At 38.9% G+C, this 23,322-nt stretch overlaps 3 protein-coding genes across 4 annotated transcripts; all 3 read left to right on the top strand.

Moving 5' to 3' along the window:
* The first annotated feature begins 4,253 nt into the window (after positions 1–4,253).
* Positions 4,254–4,807, top strand: LOC148154351 (zinc finger protein 232-like). The gene has a single exon (XM_088015293.1). It carries the CDS (start codon positions 4,331–4,333, stop codon positions 4,805–4,807), a length of 477 nt encoding a protein of 158 aa, XP_087871419.1. The 5' UTR covers positions 4,254–4,330.
* Positions 4,808–8,054: 3,247 nt separating this feature from the next.
* On the top strand, positions 8,055–11,654 carry LOC148154350 (microfibril-associated glycoprotein 4-like). Of its 2 annotated transcripts, none has more exons than XM_088015286.1 (7): positions 8,055–8,199; positions 8,282–8,337; positions 9,426–9,578; positions 9,914–9,952; positions 10,241–10,337; positions 10,617–10,787; positions 11,368–11,654. In XM_088015286.1, the coding sequence occupies exons 2-7, from the start codon at positions 8,332–8,334 to the stop codon at positions 11,622–11,624; spliced, it is 723 nt and encodes a 240-aa protein (XP_087871412.1). In that variant the 5' UTR covers positions 8,055–8,199; positions 8,282–8,331; the 3' UTR covers positions 11,625–11,654. The 2 variants fall into 2 exon arrangements, with proteins under 2 accessions (XP_087871412.1, XP_087871413.1); XM_088015287.1 differs by having other exon boundaries at positions 8,084–8,199; positions 8,279–8,337.
* Positions 11,655–14,195: 2,541 nt separating this feature from the next.
* Positions 14,196–17,040, top strand: LOC148154349 (microfibril-associated glycoprotein 4-like). Its single transcript, XM_088015205.1, has 5 exons — positions 14,196–14,214; positions 14,291–14,387; positions 15,539–15,691; positions 16,027–16,071; positions 16,473–17,040. Exons 2-5 carry the CDS (start codon positions 14,382–14,384, stop codon positions 16,752–16,754), a joined length of 486 nt encoding a protein of 161 aa, XP_087871331.1. The 5' UTR covers positions 14,196–14,214; positions 14,291–14,381; the 3' UTR covers positions 16,755–17,040.
* Positions 17,041–23,322: the final 6,282 nt, after the last annotated feature.

The raw sequence follows: 23,322 nt of genomic DNA, 5'->3' as shown, positions 1-23,322 counted from the left end.
AAACATAAGAAATTAAACAAAGAAGTTTTTGCACTAACCCATCAATCTCTCCAGCTTTGCTCCAGAACTGGTTCCTATTGTTTGTGTTTCCCCCTGACTCACAATATCATTTTAAAAAACATAATACTTAAATCTTAGCTTAATCCATTACAGTTTTGGCTGCAAGAAAATTAAGACGAGGTTCACCTTCTAACATGGTGACACTAATGTTACCATCACTGACCTCTAGGGGCTCTCTTCATGTTTGAGAGCTTTTCCTCCTCCATGTTTCATGTCTTTCTTACTGTCACAGATTCTCACATTAAGAGCTTCATCTCAAAACACCACATCTTTTTCCGCAGCCTCTGCGAATCAAAGCTTAAATCTTCCCTGTGCCTGTTGTTTTAGAAATGCTTGTTCATTAGAACGAGAGGTCAAATATATCTGCATTTGTCTAAAAGGTATTAAAAAAATATACTAAAAAGATCGCCAAATGCTGAAAATGTCACTGAGCAGATGAAGGAACATCAGAGACCTGAAAATCTAACTGAGAGTAACACTAGAAAATAATCAAACGTTCAAAACTCAAATAGCAAAATGATCAACCTAAACTCAGAGTCCTACAGGTGACAGAACATAATTTTTGGGTTATGTATGAGTGTTAGAAGCAGGTTTACGTTTTGTTTGTTTGTTTTTTAACTTAAAGAATTAATCAATAACTGTTAATCATTATTGAATATGAAGAAATAATTTTTATATGAATTTAGTGTTTTTAAATGTTGACAACCAGAGAAAATCAGTCCCAGCTCCATCATCAGTCTTTGATATCACAAGACTCCCAACAGCGACACCAAGTGGTTGTGATGGTCAAATGTTTCTGCGTCACTTTCAAAGCCTTCAGTGAAGCTGGATGGATCCACTTGATCTCCTCAGTGATGTCAGTTTTTAAATATGAATTAAAAAAACAGAATTTTTTTTGTGATTGTCTGTGTTGTGCATCGTTGAAACCTATTTAATTGACATGCTTTTTCCCCTTCTTTTTATGAAATAAAAATTATTCTCAAGCCTTGTTTAACCTCCTTAGTTCAACTCCCACAGTAATATCTCTCATCTATTGGTTGTTGGGTTAAATGAATGGATAATTAATCAATCAGTTTCATTTATAAAGCACCCTTCATACTAAAAGAAGCTCAAAGTGCTATCCAGATCAATAAAAACAAACAAAAACACACAATTACCCACCCATGTCAGATTTTTCAGTAACTTTTTGTAAATTCATGGAGGTCTACTTGGAACGCTCTCTCACAGATTGTCAAGCTGCTATCAGCTTTACTATGAGTGATTTCAGAATAGTCTCCCTTAATGCAATGGGAATAAATAATGTGATAAAAAGACAAAATATCCTAACATTCTTGAAAAAGGAAAACACAAAAATAGCATTATTGTCTGAAACCCACTTAACCGACAATGAGCACCTTAAACCTAAGAGGAATTGGGTGGCCTTTACTCGTCACATAACTTTAAGAGTAGTGGAGCTGCCATACTAATCCATCGCAGCCTTCCCTTTAGATTGGAGAAAACCATGAGCGACAATGATGGTCGATATGTTCTTGTCTCAGGTTATCTTTCTTGAGAACACATTTTAATAGGTTGCATATATGGTCCAAATATATATGAGGCTACTTTCTCCCCAAAACGTTTGTCGAATATTGCATCAGTACACACACCATATATTGTATTGGGAGGAGATTTTAATTGCATCCATGACCAATGTGTTGACCAGTCTCCTCCCAGATCTACTGCAACCTCAAGAAAACATCTGAGATTGCAAGAGTTTTGCCAAGACTTAAAGCTATTTGACACCTGAAGAGTCAGAATCTATCATTTTCTTTGCTAAACACAGATTATAACAATCAGGGAATAAACCTGGCTGGTTAGTAGCAATGCTAACAAAAGGCAGAATGGAAGCGAACACAATTTTATCATTACAAGACAATAACCAAGACAGACATCACAAAACAACAGACATTAATAGGGTTGTGAGGGAATTCTATCAAAAACTGTATTCATCTGAACACAATTCATCCAATGTTTAAATAACAAAATTATTAAGTGGACTGACTCTCCCTGACAGAGGAACAACAAGAAATCTTAGGTGCTCCAATTTCTCAGCTAGAAGTCAGAGAAGCCATCACCTCCCTTAAGGGTGGAAAGGCTCCTAAACCTGGCGGCTTCTGTCTATAAGAAACTGAGCCACCTGGTGGTAGGACCACTTACCGACATGTTTATACATTTGTTTGGGCGTGGAGACTTTCCACCAACACTAGGCCTGGTGAACATAACCTCATCCTTAAAACAGATAAACCACCAGACATCTCTGGCTCATATAGACCTAATAGTCTTATTGGGGTAGATGGTAAGCTGCTCTCTAAATTACTTGTAACGTGACTGGAGAAGCTTTCGACTTTCTTAATAAACCCAGATCAGACTGGATTCATACAAAACCATCTATCCTTCCCAAATGTGAGAAGATTACTTAACATAATGCAGTACTCAAGCCAAATGAATTGTAGAGCCTTTGCTATATCGTGGGATGCTGAAAAGGCATTTGATAGGATTGAGTGGAAGTACTTATTTAATGTTTGGAGAGACTCGGGATAGGGGGTAATTTTCTGAAATGGATCAAGATACTTTGCAGTTCTTCATCAGCCTGTGCCATGACTAATGGTGTTCAATTTCCATCTTTTACAATACATAGAGGAACTCAACAGGGTTGTCCTCTATCCCTGCTTCTGTTTGCAAGAAGCAATGCTATTAGGTATTGCTCCTGTCCAGGACCTTCCCTCCAGTTGTTCCCAACATGGTTGCACTTACCTTGGATTTAATGTGTCCCCTAATCTGACAGAGCTATGAAAGCTTAACTTCTCTCCAACACTTAGGAATATAAAGAGGGATTTATAGAGGTGGCTTGACCTTCCCTTATCATTTATGGTGCATATAAGTTTAATTGAAATGGACATTTTCCCACGACTTCTATATCCCCTCCAAATGTTACCCCTTTGTTACTACGGATATAGAGAGAACATTTTCTAGATTCATTTGGCCATGACAGAAAATCAAAAATCAGACCTTGACACAGTATACAACGAGGATGACTGGCAAGAACCCATTAATGTAGTTAACTCCACCTTTATATGTAAAACACTCAGGGAGACAGTATAAAATACTACATCACCTATAAATAACACTGTGAGGGATTTACCCCCTCCCTAAGAGGTGCTGTTTTGCATGTTCTTTATATATTCTGGGTTATTTGGGTGAATGTATTGTTTTGGGAGGTGGTTTGATTTGTTTTAATCATCTTTCTCATCTCTTTGAGGTCACCTGGTCCTGTGCTGCCGTGGAAGCGTGCCCATGAGCAACGCTGACAAGGACTTGGTGTTTTCAATCAGCCTCATTGGGAAAATCAATTTTCAGAGAGGGAGAGATGCATTTCTATTTTGACTGGATTCCAGATTGTTTGTTTCTAGTTTTGTTTTTAGTTGTGTTTGAGTTAATGGTAACTTGATAGACACTTTCTAGGTATAGTTTAGTGCACATGTTTGTTTGTTTTAGCTGAAAATGGCTCCACCCCTCTAATTAGTCCGGATGGGAGCCCATCCTTTAAAAACCAGGTGGTTGAGATAAGGGGGAGTTTTTTTTCCCCTCTTGTTGTTTTGACAAATGTGTTGTGCTGAACTGAACGGAACTGAACTGTAAGGTATGAAACAGAAGATAAAAGAAAAGAAATATATTGAGTACACGACAACTGCTGACTCCAGTCTCTTTCCTCTTGAGTCGTATAACTAACACTTGGTGTCAGGAGTGGGATGCGACGCTGATGTCCAGATAAGGGTTGATTATGGGTCCAAAGCCGCAGACAAGAGGCCTCAAGGCTGCAGAAGCGGATCCAGTGGAGGAAGCGGAGCAGGATGGAGCTACAGGTCAGCAGACTTGGCAGTTCAGTGATGAAGCAGCATCTGTGGATATGAAAAATGTTGCTGCCATGCTGGAAAAATGTCTTCAGTTCCAGAGTGACTTTGTTGACAGATGGGACAAAGAAGAGTGTAAGCAAGAAAGGAGATGGCATCAGTTACAGGCTGAAGTTAAAAATCTGAGAGATGACTTGGAGAAGCAGCACGCGGAAGCTTGCTCTCATGCAGGCTCCTCTTCGGAAGATGATTTAGAACCGGCTTCTCGGCATAAATCTAGAGGTGAGCCAAAACAAAGAGCCTGGATTCAATCTGACATTCCAAAGTTTGAGGAGGGTGAGGACATTGAACAGTACCTGACAACCTTTGAAAGATTAGCAATGGCCTACCAGTGGCCTGAGAGGGACTGGGCAGTAAGGTTGGTACCTCATCTCACCGGCAGAGCCCGAGCAGCGTATGTGGCCATGGCTGCAGAGGAGTCCTGTGACTATGGTGAAGTAAAAGCAGCCATCTTGACAAAGTATGAAATTAATGAAGAAGTGTACCGACAACGCTTTAGAGAGCCAGATGTTCGTGTGAATGAAACCCCCCGAGAGTTCTACAACCGTCTGAAGGATCTTTACCTAAAGTGGATACAGCCGCAGAAGAGGAGAAAGGATGAGATTGGGGAGATCCTCATCCTGGAGCAGTTCTACAGTTCTCTGCCACCGGAGCTCAGAGTATGGGTCAAAGAGAGGAGCCCAGCATCGGCACAAGAAGCAGCAGAACTTGTTGAAAACTTCCTGGCTGCACGACGGGGACCAAAAACCTTCCGATACAACCCTCAACAGAAGTCCAGCTATATGCAGGGCAGCTGAGGGGCCCTCTGGATGTTCTTCAAGAGTCCTGGGTTGGCAAGAAGGATCAGTCAACCAATGTCATCAACTACGTTCTGAATATGAGACAGAAGATGGAGGAGACAACCAGCCTCGTCAGAAGGCACCTGGAGAAGGTTCAACAGCAGCAACAGACCTGGTATGACAAAACGGCCAGATGCAGATCCTTCAAACCAGGTCAGAAGGTTCTTTTACTACTTCCAACATCTGACAATAAACTTTTAGCAAAATGGCAGGGGCCATATACTGTTGTGAAGAAGCTAAGTGCTACCACCTATGAGATTGAGATGCCTGAGAGAAGGAATTCAAAGCAAACCTTTCATATCAATCTGCTTAAGGAGTGGAAATCCCGGGCTCCGCCCCTTAGTCAGCAGTGTTTTGTGCGTGGAGTGCAAGAGGAAGATGATGATGAGGGTGAGCTGCCATCTGTAAAAGACTCTGTTATTTCACTTGATCTCTCTCATCTCTCTCTCACCCAGCAACAGGAGTTGGCGGCCATTATTCCTTCAGATCTTTTCAAAGAACAACCAGGTTCAACAAACTTGGTGGAACACGATATTCGTCTGAAGTCCAGTGTTCCCATTCGACAACAAATGTATCGGATCCCAGAGAAGATGTCTCCTGTATTAAAGGAAGAAATTGAGGTCATGTTGAAGCTGGGCGTGATTGAATCATCCACCAGCGAATGGAGCAACCCGGTGGTTTTGGTGATCAAGAAAGATGGGAGTATCCGTTTTTGCATTGACTTTAGAAAGGTAAATGCTCAATCAGACTTTGATGCTTACCTATTACCCAGGTTGGATGACCTCATTGAATGTGTTGGCCAGGCTAAATATATAAGTACTTTAGACCTGTGCAAGGGATATTGGCAGGTCCCTCTAACGGATGCTGCTAAGCCTCTCACTGCCTTTAGGACCCCGCAGGGATTATGGCAGTTTACAAAGATGCCTTTTGGACTTCATGGCGCACCCGCCACTTTTCAAAGACTGATGAATAAGGTACTGTCGGGTATGGAATCATTTACTGCAGCTTACCTTGACGATATTGTCATTTACAGCAACTCGTGGCAAGAACACCTAATTCATCTGGGTCGGGTGCTACAGACCATCAAGCAAGCTGGCCTGACTATTCATCCCAAGAAATGTGCATTGGCCAAGAAGGAACTCCAATATTTAGGTCACATCCTGGGTGGAGGAGTCATAAAGCCAGTGAAAGACAAGATGGAGGCAATCAAAGCGACAGAGAGACCGACAACCAGAAGACAAGTCAGGTCCTTTTTGGGCCTGGTAGGTTGGTATCGTCGATTTATCAGGAACTTTTCTGCTAGAGCAGCCCCTCTTTCTGACCTCACTGGGATATCAAAGACAAGAATTGTGTGGGGAGAAGCACAGGAGAGGGCCTTCCAGGATTTGAAGCAGGCACTGTGTCAAGAACCTGTACTTCAGAGCCCAAACTTCTCTTTACCCTTCATAGTACATACTGATGCATCTGCCAGGGGAATTGGTGGGGTTCTTTTGCAGGGAGAAGGAGCGGAGAAGAAACCAGTCGCCTACATTAGCAGGAAGTTGTTTCTGCGAGAGACCAGATATTCGGCGGTGGAACTGGAGTGTCTGGCTATCAAATGGACGATAGACTCTCTCAGATATTATCTGCTGGGGCGAGAATTCACCCTTGAGACTGACCATCGTGCATTGAAATGGTTGGAGGCCATGAAAGACACAAACAGTCGCATCACACGATGGTTCCTGGCTCTTCAACCTTACCGGTTCAAGATAGGTTACATTCCAGGAAAAGGGAACACAGTTGCAGACTTTTTGTCTCGCTGTGTACACAGCGAGTCTCCTGAAGGGGAGGGAAGTGTGAGGGATTTACCCCCTCCCTAAGAAACACATTTTATACTGAATAAGATGGATCACAAGCTCTCTTATGCAATAAATGTGGAAGAGAGGTTGGAACCTATTACCATTATTTCAGAAACTGATCAAAAGATTCTGGGGTGCAATTTCTAAAGAGCTGAGTGACGTGTTTCATGTAAAGATCAGATGATCAGACCCAGGATTGTTTCTTCTTGGCCTCCTGTCAAATTCAGTCACTCTGACACAATCACACTTCAAACTTTGTGACAAATTATTGCTGTTGGCTAGAAAATGCATTTTAATTAATTAGATTAAGGATAAACCACCAACTATCACGCAGTGGTTATTTAGGGTCCTCCGTCATGAAAGGATTAGTGCATCTTAAGGGTAATGAGAAACATTTCATTGATCAGTGGGCTCCTGTGCTTTGTTATTTACCTATAGAGTTGACGCACCTTGTGATGAGAGGTCAGAATCCTACAAAGTCTCACCAGGTCTTAACTAAGAACATCCTCCTTTTGTATTACTACCCATCTTTCTTATTCTTTTCTTTTATCACCCAGTTAGCTATGATTGTGTTTCTGTCAGGTTGTAAATGTGTCTGTGTTTGGCGACCATTGAAGACATAATTTGACATGATGTGACATTGGCTTTTTTTGTTTGTTTTCTGTTTCTCTTCCTTATTATCTACTCATGTAATGTGATAGGCATCACAGCGTACAATTTTCTGTTTTGTTTTGTTTTTTTACTTCAATGTTCCCCTTTTACAGCTTTGCTTGCAATTACTAGTGTTTACTTATAAGTCCCAGTTGTCACAAAGTCCTCAGGCAAGTTCATGCATCTGGTGTTTGCTTGAAGCAAAGAGGAGGAAACGACCTCTTTTGTCACATCAAGACTGATGTTTGTAGATTTGTTTTTCCATTTGAGCAGCTGGAATCAGTTATCAGTTATTGGTTTTAGTTATACAAACTATGAAGACTTTATGGTCTTACTAACCTAATTTGTGTAAATACAGCAAATTTGATTTTATCTCACACTTTCAGCATATTGACAACAAAACCTTAAGGTAGTACAATGTTCAAATTCCTGAACTTGAATACATTCTGAAGAGGCTTTTATAGTTTCTAAACTATCCCAGTTTATTTACACTGCTTAAACAGTTGGGTCAGACTGGTACCAGGACACAGAAGCTGGTCCATTGAATTAAAGGCCTGATGCCACAGCTGAGAGAAAAGAGCAAATATTTCTTGGAAGCCTGTCGTGATGAATCTTTGTTTATATCTTCCTTGAGAAGATATGAACAAACGCTCAGCCCAGATCCTGCATCCTGTATCTGGTATTTATTTTCAAATTGATGGAGCCAAACTGGTTTTCTTCATTAGGTGATGTTTGATTTAGATTTCTGATAATCAGGTGAAGTGACACATCATCACATTTGCAGGCATAAATAACGGTGACTGAAATTCAGAGACACAGAGCAGAAGCAGAAGTTTTGAATCAAGTTCATTCCAGCTGCAGGTGAGAGATGAACGAATGAATTCATTTAAACCGTTTTTCACCACTAAACTTTATTTATTTTTATTGTATTACATTTCAGCAGTGATCCACACTGACTCCAGGTTTTCAGTTTTATCCAGTTCAACAGTAAGGATGAAGGTAAGCTTGTATTTTCAACTGTAAAGATTCTTGGGTAAATCAATCATCACTGTGAAGATGAATATTGTAGGTCAGCTAAAAGTCGCAGGTCCTTGAGGCTTGGAGTTTTGGATTATTTGAAATGTTACGTTTGTTTAAATACTCCATGCATATAATTGGCTCTGGAAAAAACATTCCTTAACAGGATTGGTCAAATGAGTTGAACTGTAGCTCTTGCATAATGATAAAACCATTAGTCTGACAGTCTGAGGCTGCAAATCTGGCAGCACAGTTTACAGGACAAGGATAGACATGAACAGGGATCAGGTTTAATCTATCTTTATTTACTTTAACCTGGAAAGATTTTTTTAAGATTCAAAATTTCATCAATAACAAGATGGAAACAGCACAGAGACATTGTACATAAAATGTACAAATTATGGAACATCAATGATGATTAAAATATGAATACAAACAACATATTTAACAATGTAGTCAAAAATGTACCAATCAAACAACTTCCAGTGAGTCTGTTGACTATTTAAAATGTTAGGTAAATGTTGAGTGACTTTGAGTTTTTAAACATATTTAAACATTGGATGGATGCAAACACTGCATATCATTGGTTCTGGAAATAACATTTCTTAACAGGACTGATCAAATGAGTTGTTTAAAAATTGTGGGGTCCCACCGACCAGAAACTATTAGAATCCAGCATTAGTCTGAGAGTCTGAGGCTGCAAATCTGGAAGCACAACATGCAGGACAAGGAACAGGGATCAGGTTTAATCTGACTAGATGGATGTTAATCAGGATTAATCTGACTAGATGGATGTTAATCAGGATTAATCTGACTAGATGGATGTTAATCAGGATTAATCTGACTAGATGGATGTTAATCAGTTAATCTGACTAGATGGATGTTAATCAGGTTTAATCTGACTAGATGGATGTTAATCAGGATTAATCTGACTAGATGGATGTTAATCAGAGTTAATCTGACTAGATGGATGTTAATCAGTTAATCTGACTAGATGGATGTTCATCAGTTAATCTGACTAGATGGATGTTCTTTGATGGCTGATGCTCAGAAGTTGCCATGTCTTCTAGCTGTCATCAGTTCTCCTCCTCTTGGCTCCACTGCTGGTCAGCTGTGCAGAGGTCAAACTGCCAGCTGACTGTAATGACCTCTACAATGTGGACAATAAACTCCCCAGTGGAGTGTACACCATCTATCCAAGTGGATCTACATCTGCTGTTCAGGTGAACTTTAAGTTTGGTTTGTTCATGAGAATGAAGATCCAGATTAGAGTTCTGTGCATCACCAAACCTGACTGGAGGTTAATCTGCCTTCAATGTGACTCGTCTTCACACACATTACTTAAACTGGATATTTGAAACTTAATTTCTTGATGTTTAATATGTTGTTGATTCAGTTCAAGCTCCAGTTTGTTTCACCTGCAACTAAAGCAGTTATTTATTGAGATGCAATTTTATTTAATTATAAGTTCACATGTTACTGAGACAGTAATAATATATATTGTTCCACTATATATTATATCTACTGCAGCCCAATTAATCTGTGTGTTTGTGTGAAGGCTTACTGTGACATGACCTCAGAGGGAGGACGCTGGACGGTGAGTGTCCACATCTACTCAACATGAACTCTGATTGCAGAACAACTTGGTTTATCTGAAGGTTCCTGGAGGTTTTCATCCAACAAACATCAAGTCCTGTTGAAAGAAGAGTCTTTATTTTCTTTCCTTTTTCACCTCCCTGTTAAAAATAAGACTTAGTAAATGTTGTCATGTTAAATATTGATTATTGATATCAATTCAGAGTTGGTAAAACCCACTTCCTTTTCAGCCTGAGTGTGTAAGTGAGAAATTAGTTCACTCCTTGAACAGATTCCTTTGTTTGTCCAGGTTTTCCAGAGGAGGATGGACGGCTCCGTAAACTTCTACAGGCCCTGGGCCGAGTACAAGAGAGGCTTTGGAAACGCTGCTGGAGAGTACTGGCTGGGTGAGACACAAACCTGAACAGTCAATGTGTGGTTTGTTTATTTAATTTGGACAATAATAACATAATTATAGCTACATTTGTCAACATCTGTTTATTTTCTAGACTCACTTATTCACTATTTTGTTGCTAAGTGATGGTGTATTTACTGCAGGTACAGGACAGGGAACTTGAAAATTCATGCCTTTAATGATCCCTTTAACATTTTAACTCATTTCCTGCAAATCCGCATTAACAAGTTTCAGTAAAAATCCAATTTTAATGGTTTTCATGTCTGTGCAGGTCTTGATAACATCCATGAGTTGACACGACTTCAGAACCATGAGCTGATGGTCGACATGGAGGACTTTGAAGGAAACAAAAAGTTTGCCTTTTATTCTTCATTTAAAGTTGATGCTGAGTGTGACGGTTACATGCGGCATGTGAGTGGTTTCAACAACAAAGGGGGCGCTGGTGAGTCATGAGAAAACCTCATCCTAACTTTACTAGATGGATGGATGGATGGATGGATGGATTGATTGTTTATCCCTTCTCAAACTTTATTCAACTTGTTCTGGGTCTGAAAGCAGAGCAATGATTCTGGAAAGTAAAGTTCAAGGCACTGAGCATGGATCCTAGAGGGACTCCTGTGTTATTACATATGTATAACATCTATAATATTAATAATAAAGCTAATTTGCTATAATTAGACCATTCAGGATTCATAAGAAACCACTTCCATTGGGTTAAATGTGTTGTGTCAGTGATATCTATACCCAGTTTGTTCTTATGGTTCTGAAGCAAACAGATTGATGTTGGCAGTTCACGGCAAAAAACCCGATCAAAGTAAATTTAATTGATCTCAATAAAAAATAGCTCAATAAGAGATTAACATAACATCTTCTGATTTATTTCACAAAACAAACAACTTTTTACAAAACCAGTATTTTATTTTTGTCTGATGATACAGGTTTTTTTTTCATTATTTAAGTTTTCAACTCAATGTCTTTTTATTCATATAGTTTTTGTGTCCTGTGTCTAATGATTTCTGCAGGAGACGGCCTTGCCTTTCAAAACGAACAAAAATTTTCTACCTTTGACAAAGACCAGGACAAGTGGAGCGAAAACAGCTGTGCCAGAACATATCTGGGTGCTTTCTGGTACAAAGCTTGTCACTATGCTAATCCTAATGGGGTTTATCGCTGGGGGGCTGACAAGACTTACTTTGCTATTGGAGTGGAATGGTATTTCTGGAAGGGAAATGATTACTCCCTGAAGAGCATCAGCATGAAGATTCGTCCTGCCAAGTAAATCTGCAGGTCAAACATCCAGCAAAAATAATGAGTTGCTTTTTCTTGTAATCAATCATCAAATTTTGGCTTCCAGAGTCGTCCCTGGGGTTGACTGTGGGGGCTGAACAGCTCTGCACTTCAGAGACGGATCCAGTGCGTGAGTACGGGTTGCACAGTGGTAAGTAGCAGGTCACACATCCTGGGAGAATCAGAACTAGGAGGTCAAGGGGTTGAGGTAGGATCAGGAAAGCAGAAAAAGGCAAAACTTCTCTGGGGGGCTGGCGAAGAACGGTGGTCAGGGCACAGAAAAGGGTCCAACACATGCAGGCAAAATCAGGCAGACAAATCCAGGGGCGAGGCAGGAGGCAGAGGTCGAAAGGCAGAAGCAAGGTCGAGTAGTGATGGGCCATCTGGATCCAGGCGTCGAGGCCTGTACCGAGTAAAAAGGGGGCGTGTCCGATGAAGCCCCGCTCCGAGGCTTGTGTCGTCTTGCTGAAAACCACGTCATTGGCAACAAACGAGGCCTCGCATCAACAATTTCAGATTTTACATACTTTCTTAAACTCTCAAATATTAAACACTCTTGTAAGGGCAAATCTTTGCAACAAAGCTGATGGTAGAGCTGCAGAAATATGTTTTGACTTTCAGAAAATATTAAGTGGTTGCAAAACCTTAATTTAACTGGTTCTGCTAAGGATGAATTTTAGGTGAGGTGAGGTGAGGTGAGGTGAGGTGAGGTGAGGTGAGGTGAGGTGAGGTGAGGTGAGGTGGCTACCATCCATCCATTCAACCGTCCAAAACCATGGAAGCTACATCTGCAGTTATAATAATGTAACATTTTATTAGGCATTTTTTGTGCAATTGAGACTAATTATCAAAAGTTCAGAAAGGAAATCTTCAATAAAAACTTTGGGATATTTCCATCTTACACCTTTGTTTTCAGTTACTTAGGCAAACAAAAGTGTTTACTTATGAGTTCTGCTGCTACAGTTAAAAAAATAAAAGCCCTTCGAAAAAGCTGTCATGGGCTGATTGATTTTTGGTTTATAGTTTCCAGTTGTAATACCATCCTCCGCCAGCTTCCTGCACATGGTGTTTGCTTAGAGCAATGAGGAAGAAATGTTCTCCTGTCCCACAATTTGATGTTCATTGCCTTGGATTCACATAAAGAAGTAAGAGAGATGTGTGTCTGAAGATGGTTTATGCATTTGGTTTTTACACCTTTAAAGCTATTGTAGGTATATTGAATCACTCCACACATTGACAACCTAACTTTAAGCTGTTTGGATTTACAGTCATCTGTATGGGCTCTGAACATGTTTTTTTTTTTCCAGGTCGAAAGCAAATACTCAAATTAACAACCTTTAGGCAGGTAATTAATACACCATAGATTAAACTCACATTTCTCTACTGATTTTTTTTATGTTCTGATGTATAATTTACATTTAAACCCTTGTGTCCAGAAATGGGGTCCAACCGACCCCACACACGTAAAACTTGTATCATTTTTCAACAGTCCTCTACGTTCCTCAGTCCTCGCACACACAAGGGTTAAATACTGAGTTTCTGTTGGGGAAGGAGCCTGAGCTGTTTTATAAGGTTGAGAAGTTCCAGCTGAAAATAGTCAGTCTCACCTCAACACATGGTTCTGGTTCTGGACAAGTCTCCTTTACAGGGTTGGACACTCTTTCACTCTAGAGTTGCCCCTGGTGAGAGGAGTGGGCATAATTTTCCCCCCTATCTTGTTAGGGGGCCAAGAACATACCTGAAGGTTTTTGCCCCCCAACATACATGAGCGTTGGGCATCACCCTGGTGAACCAGAGGGTAGGGACCAGTTCAGACTGTTGTTAGTATATGTAAAGGATGATACACAATATTTGTCCAAAATTATCCATGCAATGAATGAGCAAGTTAGATATAATATACTGCATATAAAAGACTTACAAACTATCAATAAACCTCCAGATGCTGTGAAAGAGAGAATTGATTAGTAATAGTTTTGTACAATTTTATTTATTTATTTTTATCACATATATCTTCATTTTGTGTCTATGTGTTCCAGTACTGACACTTTTTGATGGATACTGTGAGTTTAGCAGTGTAACGAAGTCGGACATAATGGCATGCAACAGTAAGATGTTTGATCGGCTGAATGCTGATCCAGTCGATCAGAACCACATTAGATATAATCAATCCTAATCCAATCCTCAAGAGGAAGCTGGCCAACGTTTTGCTTGTGGTGTTGGGTCAGATTTCTACCAGGATACAGATGTATTGACTAAAAGGCCTGATAACAACACTGAGTAAATATGTCTACGAGGAAAGATACAATGTTTTTAGAAGCCTGTAATAAAAGTTGTTTGTTCATATCTTCTTTGGGGGCATTGGTGTTCCCTTTCAGTCACACCTTAGTCCAGATCCTGTATCCAGTATTTGCTTTGTAAAATGATGAAGCCAAAGTCTTTTTTCATTAGGTGATTGATTTAGGTTTCTGATAATCAGGTGAGGTGACACATCAGCACATTCAGCAGGTATAAATAACGGTGTCTTAACGTCGGAGACACAGACGAGAAGCAGAAGTTTGGAATCAAGTTCATCGCAGCTGCAGGTGAGAGATGGACGAATGAATTCATTTACAACTGTCTTTGACCATTAAAGTTTCTCTATTTATTTTACATTGACAGGGAATTTCATTGTATTGCAGTTCAGTAGTGATCCATACTGACTCCAGATTTTCATCAGTTTTGATCAATTTTATCCAGATCAACAGTAAAGATGAAGGTAAGCCTGTACCATGCACTATGAAAATATCTGTAACTGAATCATTAATTTAATGATGTATAATGTAGGAAAAATGAGGAATGATTTATCTATCTTTATTTACTTTAACCTGGAAAGATTTTTTTAAGATTCAAAATTTCATCAATAACAAGATGGAAACAGCACAGAGACATTGTACATAAAAATGTACAAATTATGGAACATCAGTGATGATTAAAATATGAATACAAACAACATATTTAACAATGTAGACAAAAATTACCAATCAAAGAACTTCTAGTGAGTTTGTTGACTATTTAAAATGTTAGGTATTTGTGAGTTTGACTTTTTAAACATACTGAAACATTGGATGAATGCAAACACAGCATATCATTGGTTCTGGAAATAACATTTCTTAACAGGACTGATCAAATGAGTTGTTTAAAAATTGTGGGGTCCCACCGACCAGAAACCATTAGAATCCAGCATTAGTCTGAGAGTCTGAGGCTGCAAATCTGGCAGCACAACATGCAGGACAAGGAACAGGGATCAGGGTTAATCTGACTAGATGGATGTTAATCAATTAATCTGACTAGATGGATGTTAATCAGGTTTAATCTGACTAGGTGGATGTTAATCAGTTAATCTGACTAGATGGATGTTAATCAGGTTTAATCTGACTAGATGCATGTTAATCAGAGTTAATCTGACTAGATGGATGTTAACCAGGTTTAATCTGACTAGATGGATGTTAATAAGTTAATCTGACTAGGTGGATGTTAATCAGTTAATCTGACTAGATGGATGTTAATCAGGTTTAATCTGACTAGATGGATGTTCATCAGAGTTAATCTGACTAGATGGATGTTCATCAGAGTTAATCTGACTAGATGGATGTTAATAAATTAATCTGACTAGATGGATGTTAATAAGTTAATCTGACTAGATGGATGTTAATCAGGTTTAATCTGACTAGGTGGATGTTAATCAGTTAATCTGACTAGATTGATGTTAATCAGGTTTAATCTGACTAGATGGATGTTCATCAGAGTTAATCTGACTAGATGGATGTTAATCAGGGTTAATCTGACTAGATGGATGTTAATCAGGGTTAATCTGACTAGATGGATGTTCTTTGATGGCTGATGCTCAGAAGTTGCCATGTCTTCTAGCTGTCATCAGTTCTCCTCCTCTTGGCTCCACTGCTGGTCAGCTGTGCAGAGGTCAAACTGCCAGCTGACTGTAATGACCTCTACAATGTGGACAATAAACTCCCCAGTGGAGTGTACACCATCTATCCAAGTGGATCTACATCTGCTGTTCAGGTGAACTTTAAGTTTGGTTTGTTCATGAGAATGAAGATCCAGATTAGAGTTCTGTGCATCACCAAACCTGACTGGAGGTTAATCTGCCTTCAATGTGACTCGTCTTCACACACATTACTTAAACTGGATATTTGAAACTTAATTTCTTGATGTTTAATATGTTGTTGATTCAGTTCAAGCTCCAGTTTGTTTCACCTGCAACTAAAGCAGTAATTTATTGAGATGCAATTTTATTTAATTATAAGTTCACATGTTACTGAGACAGTAATAATATATATTGTTCCACTATATATTATATCTACTGCAGCCCAATTAATCTGTGTGTTTGTGTGAAGGCTTACTGTGACATGACCTCAGAGGGAGGACGCTGGACGGTGAGTGTCCACATCTACTCAACATGAACTCTGATTGCAGTTTAATAAAGCTAATTTGCTATAATTAGACCATTCAGGATTCATAAGAAACCACTTCCATTGGATTAAATGTGTTGTGTCAGTGATATCTATACCCAGAGTTTGTTCTTATGGTTCTGAAGCAAACAGATTGATGTTGGCAGTTCACAGCAAAAAACCTGATCAAAGTAAATTTAATTGATCTCACTGCTAATAGTCTAGTAAGAGATTAACATAACTTCTTCTGATTTATTTCACAAAACATTTTACTTTTTACAAAACCAGTATTTTTTTTAATATATAAATATTACAATTTTATTTTTGTCTGATGACAGGTTTTTTTTTCATTATTTAAGTTTTCAACTCATTGTCTATTTTTATTCATATAGTTTTCGTGTCCTGTAATGATTTCTGCAGGAGACAGCCTTGATCATCACAACGAACAGAAATTTACCACCTTTGACAAAGACCAGGACCCGCTGAGCGGCAACTGTGCCAAATCCCATCTGGGTGCTTTCTGGTACAATAATTGTCACTATGCAAACCCTAATGGGATTTATCGCTGGGGGGCTGATCCCACTCTCTATGCTGTTGGAGTGGAATGGTATTTCTGGAAGGGAAATGATTACTCCCTGAAGAGCATCAGCATGAAGATTCGTCCTGCCAAGTAAATCTGCAGGTCAAACATCCAGCAAAAAATGATGAGTTGCTTTTTCTTGTAATCAGTCGTCATATTTTACCTTAAACACGAGTCAAAAGTTGATATTATTACATCTAAATATAATCCAGTTGATTGTGCTTTAAATCTTTGGTGATAGTTTGTTACTGTAATCAGTTTCTCTCCTGCTCTGTGATAATAAATAAGAAGCAAGCAGCAAACAGAATCAACAAATAAAATAAGTCATGAAATGTCTGTAAACAAAATTAAATTAAATAAAGGGATAATTGCAACCAAAACACCGGACTGAAGACTTTTATCATTCATTTTTTGGTCAAATGAGAGAAAAGAGAAAAAATATAAATCAAACAAATGGTGATTTGTTTGAGTTTCTTTTAATTTATCATGCGATTAATTGATCTATTGTTTATTGTGACAGGCCTTGTTGTGTTATATAAAACAATTCTATTTTATTTTTGCAAAATAAAATCATTAAAAGCAGAAAATGAAACTAATTAAAAACAATGAACATTTTTCAACGGTCTTATAAATAACCAATTGAAAAGTATGAAATATATTGGTATAATGAGCCCTTTGAACAAATAATTGGACCAAATCTCCAGTTTCCATGCATTTATCTTCAGCCGCATTGATTACTGCAACAGCGTCTTCACAGGTCTGACTAATAAATCAATCAAACAGCTGCAGCTGATCCAGAAGCTGCTGCTGCTGTTCTGACTAAAACCAGGAAGATAGAGACATAACACCAGTTTTAAAGTCCCTACACTGGCTCCCTGTAGCTCAGAGGATAGACTTTAAAATACTGTTAGTTTATAAATCACTAACGGTTTAGCACCACAATACATTAAAGATCTGTTGTTGCTGTACCAACCATCTAGACCCCTCAGATCTTCTGGTTCTGGTTCTGCTCTGCATCCCCAGAACCAGAACCAAATAAGGAGAAGCAGCATTCAGTTTCTATGCACCACAGATTTGGAACAAACTTCCAGAAAACTGTAAAACAGCTGAAACACTGAGAGCCTTTAAATCTCAACTTAAAACCCTGTTTAGAGTTGTTTTTGGCTAAATTAGGATTAGAGTGGGTTTTGATGTCTTTGATGTTTTTATCTTTACTTTTTATCTATTTATTAATTTCTTTTTATTTCTCTTTCTCACTGCCTACATTTTAATGATGTAAATGATGACGTCCCAGTTAAACGACGTTTAACTAAAGTCCTACAGGGTTTAGAGTCCCAGTTGACGGCGTTTCAACTAAAGACCTAGAGGTTGGAGTCCTTGTCAAACGGTGTTTTTGACTAAAGTCCCAGAGGGTTTGAGTCCCAGTTAAACCACGTTTAACTGTGTCATAAGGTGGTGGTTTGAGGTGGTGAGGAGAGACCACCTCAAAGCAAAAAATGATGAGTTGCTTTTTACTAAAATAAAATGCAATCATTAGATTGAAATCAACCAAAGGTTGACATGATTTCCTCTAGCTTTAATGTAATTCAGTTGATTGTGCATAAATTTTATTTGGTGAGGGTTTGCTGCATGTATCCACTTTTCTTCTGCTCTATAATAATAAATAAGAAGCAAATGGCTATGTTTGATTCTTTTATTACTTTTAAACACACACAAAACCAGTTTTAAAATAGAAATTGAAACATAAACATCTTTAGAAAGTAAGTTCTTGGTTGTATTGAATTGAATTGTGTGAAACATCTTTTCTGCACCACTAGAGGGAGCACCTGTATAACTATCGCACAGGTCAGGAACCTCTTCAAAGCCACAAGTTATTTTTGCTCATGTTTCTAGTGAACTACAGTCATCTAGAACAGTAAACTTATTAAATCAATATCCTCATGTTTTCTTTTACTTTTTAGTTTTTCATAGAAAAACTTAAACATTAAACATAAGAAATTAAACAAAGAAGTTTTTGCACTAACCCATCAATCTCTCCAGCTTTGCTCCAGAACTGGTTCCTATTGTTTGTGTTTCCCCCTGACTCACAATATCATTTTAAAAAACATAATACTTAAATCTTAGCTTAATCCATTACAGTTTTGGCTGCAAGAAAATTAAGACGAGGTTCACCTTCTAACATGGTGACACTATTGTTACCATCACTGACCTCTAGGGGCTCTCTTCATGTTTGAGAGCTTTTCCTCCTCCATGTTTCATGTCTTTCTTACTGTCACAGATTCTCACATTAAGAGCTTCATCTCAAAACACCACATCTTTTTCCGCAGCCTCTGCGAATCAAAGCTTAAAACTTCCCTGTGCCTGTTCTTTTACAAATGCTTGTTCATTAGAACGAGAGGTCAAATATATCTGCATTTGTCTAAAAAGTATAAAAAAATATTTATACTAAGAAGATCGCCAAATGCTGAAAATGTCACTGAGCAGATGAAGGAACATCAGAGACCTGAAAATCTAACTGAGAGTAACACTAGAAAATAATCAAACGTTCAAAACTCAAATAGCAAAATGATCAACTTAAACTCAGAGTCCTACAGATGACAGAACATAATTTTTGGGTTATGTATGAGTGTTAGAAGCAGGTTTACGTTTTGTTTGTTTGTTTTTTAACTTAAAGAATTAATCAATAACTGTTAATCATTATTGCATATGAAGAAATCATTTTTATATGAATTTAAGTGTTTTTAAATGTTGACAACCAGAGAAAATCAGTCCCAGCTCCATCATCAGTCTTTGATATCACAAGACTCCCAACAGCGACACCAAGTGGTTGTGATGGTCAAACGTTTCTGCGTCACTTTCAAAGCCTTCAGTGAAGCTGGATGGATCGACTTGATCTCCTCAGTGATGTCAGTGTTTAAATATGAATAAAAAAAACAGAAATTTTTTGTGATTGTCTGTGTTGTGCATCGTAGAAACCTATGTAATTGTCATGCTTTTTCCCCTTCTTTTTATGAAATAAAAATTATTCTCAAGCCTTGTTTAACCTCCTTAGTTCAACTCCCACAGTAATATCTCTCATCTATTGGTTGTTGGGTTAAATGAATGGATAATTAATCAATCAACTTCATTTATAAAGCCCCCTTCATACTAAAAGAAGCTCAAAGTGCTATCCAGATCAATAAAAACAAACAAATACACACAATTACCCACCCATGTCAGATTTTTCAGTAACTTTTTGTAAATTCATGGAGGTTTACTTGGAACGCTCTCTCACAGATTGTCAAGCTGTTATCAGCTTTGATATGAGTGATTTCAGAATAGTCTCCCTTAATGTAATGGGAATCAATAATGTGATCACCTGGTGTTCCAGGTATCCAACAGTTCCAGTGTTACAGTTAAATAAATACACCTCATGTAAAAGTGTTATCATGTCTCCAATTTCAAAAACTGTTGGAAATGTTCAGCAAGTTAAACTTCAATTCTGAGGAGTCACGTGATGCAGTGACCCTGAGCGGATGCTTGTTGCTAGGCTCCCATTTCTCTCGAGCCAATTTAGCTTATTTATGTATTTTTATCTAAACTAAACAGCTGTAAGCTTGTCTTATAGCAACCCGACATCATGTCCAACCCTAAGACAGCCAAATCTTTTGCTAATAAACCAGCTGAAGAGCCAACAAGGAAGAATATGCTAACTAGCAAAGAAGCTAACCAGGTAGCTCAGCAGCACGAGGTGCTTGCTAGCAGCTCTGACACTGTGGCTGCAGATATTTCCCAATGTGTCACTGAGAAGATTTTAGCTCTTATGGATAGGACGTTAAGGAGTTCACCACCACTTTGAACAACATCTTTGCAAAATTAGAAGGCAACACGGAGCACAACACGGAAGCAGAGCACCGCATCTCTGCAGTGGAGGATGACATGTCGGCTGTGGGAACCAGGGTGAAGGAGCTCTGGAGTCGAAAGTGGGCATTCTGACAGAGAAATGTACCGATTTGGAGGGAAGGAGCCGTAGGAATAATATCTTGATTTACAAACTCAAAGAAGACACAGAAGGCCGACAACCAGTCTCATTTTTTGACAGATGGCTCCCATCTCTTCTCGTCTTAGAGTGTAAGCAGGGCGTCATCAGAGCCTCGGACCGCCGAGACCTAACAGGAAGCTGCATCACTCCAGAGATACATCCAGGATCCTGGCGGCGGCCAGGAAGCAGGCTCTGCTCACATACGAAGGCCAAACAGTCTTCATCAGACAAGGATATGACTGCTGCTGTCAAGGAGATGTGCCGTGCAGGTCCACAGGTGTGTGAGAGTCCAGAGCGTGGACAGTGGAGTGGGAAGACTTGCTCGACAGCTGACCTGTTGGTTTTGTTTGGTTGATCCGGTTTGACGCCTTTGTGGAGAACCTGGACAGTTGTATGTTGGAGCGACGTAGAGGTAGGAGATGAGAAAGACGGAGATTTTGAAGGGTGGACGTCAGTGGGAAGAGGGAGGGAGAGAGGTCGTGGAAGAAATAAAATGGATGAAGGAAAGGGCATTGGTGATAGCCAAGGCAGTAAACGGGAACTGGAAGGTAGTAGCTCAGAAGAAGAAAGGATAGTGAGGAGGAAGGTTGTGAGGGAGGAATTTAAAGTAATATTGAAACTGAAAAACGAGGAGGAACAGGATAAAATCAGCCCCACTGGGGTGTCAAGAGAAATTAAAAAGAAAATTGGAGATGTTGAAATGGTTAAGATTTTGAGAGACGGAAATCTATTGATAGTATGTAAAGATGTAGAACAAACAAATAAGGCTTTAAATGTGGATAATATTTGCAAAAGATCTGTGCTGGAGAAGAAAATCATGGGAGAAAATAAAAAAATTAGAGGAGTGATTTATGGGATACCTCTAGATGAAGATCTGGATAAAGTTAAGAGAAGTGTTGTAGGTGCAAAAGTGAATAACTTGAAAAGATTGTCAAAAACAGTGAATGGAGAAAGAGTTGGAAGTTTGTCAATCCTTATTGAGTTTGAAGGAAAAGAGTTGCCAAAAAACATCAAAATAGGACACCTCAATTTCCAGGTCAGACCCTATGTACCTCCACCACTTCGGTGTTTCAAATGCCAAAGGTTTGGACACATAGCAGCAGTTCGTAAAGGGAAGCAGAGATGTCCAAAATGTGGAGAAGATCATAAATTAGAAGAGTGTAAAGAAGAAGCACAAGAGAAATGTTGTAACTGGAGGGAATCATAGAGTTACATTTGGAGGATGTGAAGTAAGAAAGAGAGCAAAAGAAATCGTACTTCCACAAAGCATCGCCAGTGAATACAATCCACCGTGCCATCCGCCGCTGCCAGCTGAAACTCTACAGAGCAAAGAGGAAGCCATTTCTAAGCAGCTCCACAAGCTCAGCCGTTTGCACTGGGCCAGGAGTCATTTAAAATGGAGTGAGGCAAAATGGACGACTGTTCTGTGGTCAGGTGAGTCACGATTTGAAGTTCTTTATGGAGCACTGGGACGCCATGTCATCCGGACCAGAGAGGACAAGGATAAGACAATATCAACGCTCCGTTCAGAAGCTGCATCACTGATGGTCTGGGGTTGCATGAGAGCTGGTGGCCTGGGCAGCTTGCATGTCTGGAAAGGCCCCATTAAAGCAGAGAACTATGTTCAGGTTCTAGAACAACATATGCTCCCATCTAGACTTCATCTCTTTCAGGGAAGACCCTGCATTTTTCAACAACATAATGCCAGACCACATTCTGCAGCAATCACATCATGGTAGGAGAAGGATCCGGGTACTGAAATGTCCAGCCTGCAGTCCAGATCTCTCACCTATAGAGAACATTTGGTGCATCATAAAGAGGAAGGAGCAACAAAGAGGCCCAAGACGATTGAACAGTTAGAGGCCCGTATTAGACATGAATGGAGAGCATTCCTATTTCTAAACTACAGAAACTGGTCTCCTCTGTCCCCAGACGTCTGAGTGTTGTAAGAAGAAGGGGAGATGCCACAGAGAGGTAAAAATGGCCGTGTCCCAACTTTTTGGGGATTTATAGACATTGTGAAATTTTGACTCAACATATATCTCCTGTAAAATGTTACATTTACTCAGATTAAGCTTTTGATCTGCAATCTATGTTATATTACGAATAAAATATTATATGTTGGCACCTCCACATCATTGCATTCAGTTTTTGTTCACAAATTGTTTAGTGTCACACCTGTTTTGAAATCTGATTTGTATATAAGTAGTACATGTATAGGAGATTATAGAAAAATCTGTATATAAAAAAGATGATTGAGTGAGGCAGCTCTTTACATTTTCTACTTATTTTTGTATATAAAAGTAAAAACATATTATTTTAAAAGGATTTAATTTTGAAATTATAGATCACATGTGTTTGATATTTTCTGGTTGTCTTCTAGAGGTGTCCCTCTGTCATCCAGAAGTGAGAGAAGTCACTGGAAACAAAAAGTTTTTCAGCAATGAGCACGGCAAATTAGGGGAAAAAGATAAAAAATGACTTTTTTGATAGGCTTTTATTTTGAAATTACACATCAGATCTGGTTGCCACTTTCTGATAGAAAATATATATATATATATATATATATATATATATATATATATATATATATATATATATATATATATATAGAGAGAGAGAGAGAGAGAGAGAGAGAGAG

This window comes from Poecilia mexicana, unplaced genomic scaffold (assembly GCF_051168715.1).
Source record: "Poecilia mexicana isolate PSO_F unplaced genomic scaffold, ASM5116871v1 scaffold_18, whole genome shotgun sequence".
In the NCBI taxonomy this organism is placed as follows: Eukaryota; Metazoa; Chordata; class Actinopteri; order Cyprinodontiformes; family Poeciliidae; genus Poecilia; species Poecilia mexicana.
Note: the sequence above shows the minus strand (reverse complement) of the source record. Positions and strands in the feature narration are given on the sequence as shown.

Coding starts and splice junctions, on each gene's coding strand:
- LOC148154349 (XM_088015205.1), top strand. Junction 15,692..16,026: donor GATCTACATCTGCTGTTCAG/GTGAACTTTAAG, acceptor GTTTGTGTGAAG/GCTTACTGTGACATGACCTC. Junction 16,072..16,472: donor GAGGACGCTGGACGGTGAGT/GTCCACATCTAC, acceptor TTATTCATATAG/TTTTCGTGTCCTGTAATGAT.
- LOC148154351 (XM_088015293.1), top strand. CDS start 4,331: ATGGCCTACCAGTGGCCTGAGAGGGACTGGGCAGTAAGGTTGGTACCT.
- LOC148154350 (XM_088015286.1), top strand. Junction 9,953..10,240: donor CAGAGGGAGGACGCTGGACG/GTGAGTGTCCAC, acceptor TTGTTTGTCCAG/GTTTTCCAGAGGAGGATGGA. Junction 10,788..11,367: donor CAACAACAAAGGGGGCGCTG/GTGAGTCATGAG, acceptor TGATTTCTGCAG/GAGACGGCCTTGCCTTTCAA.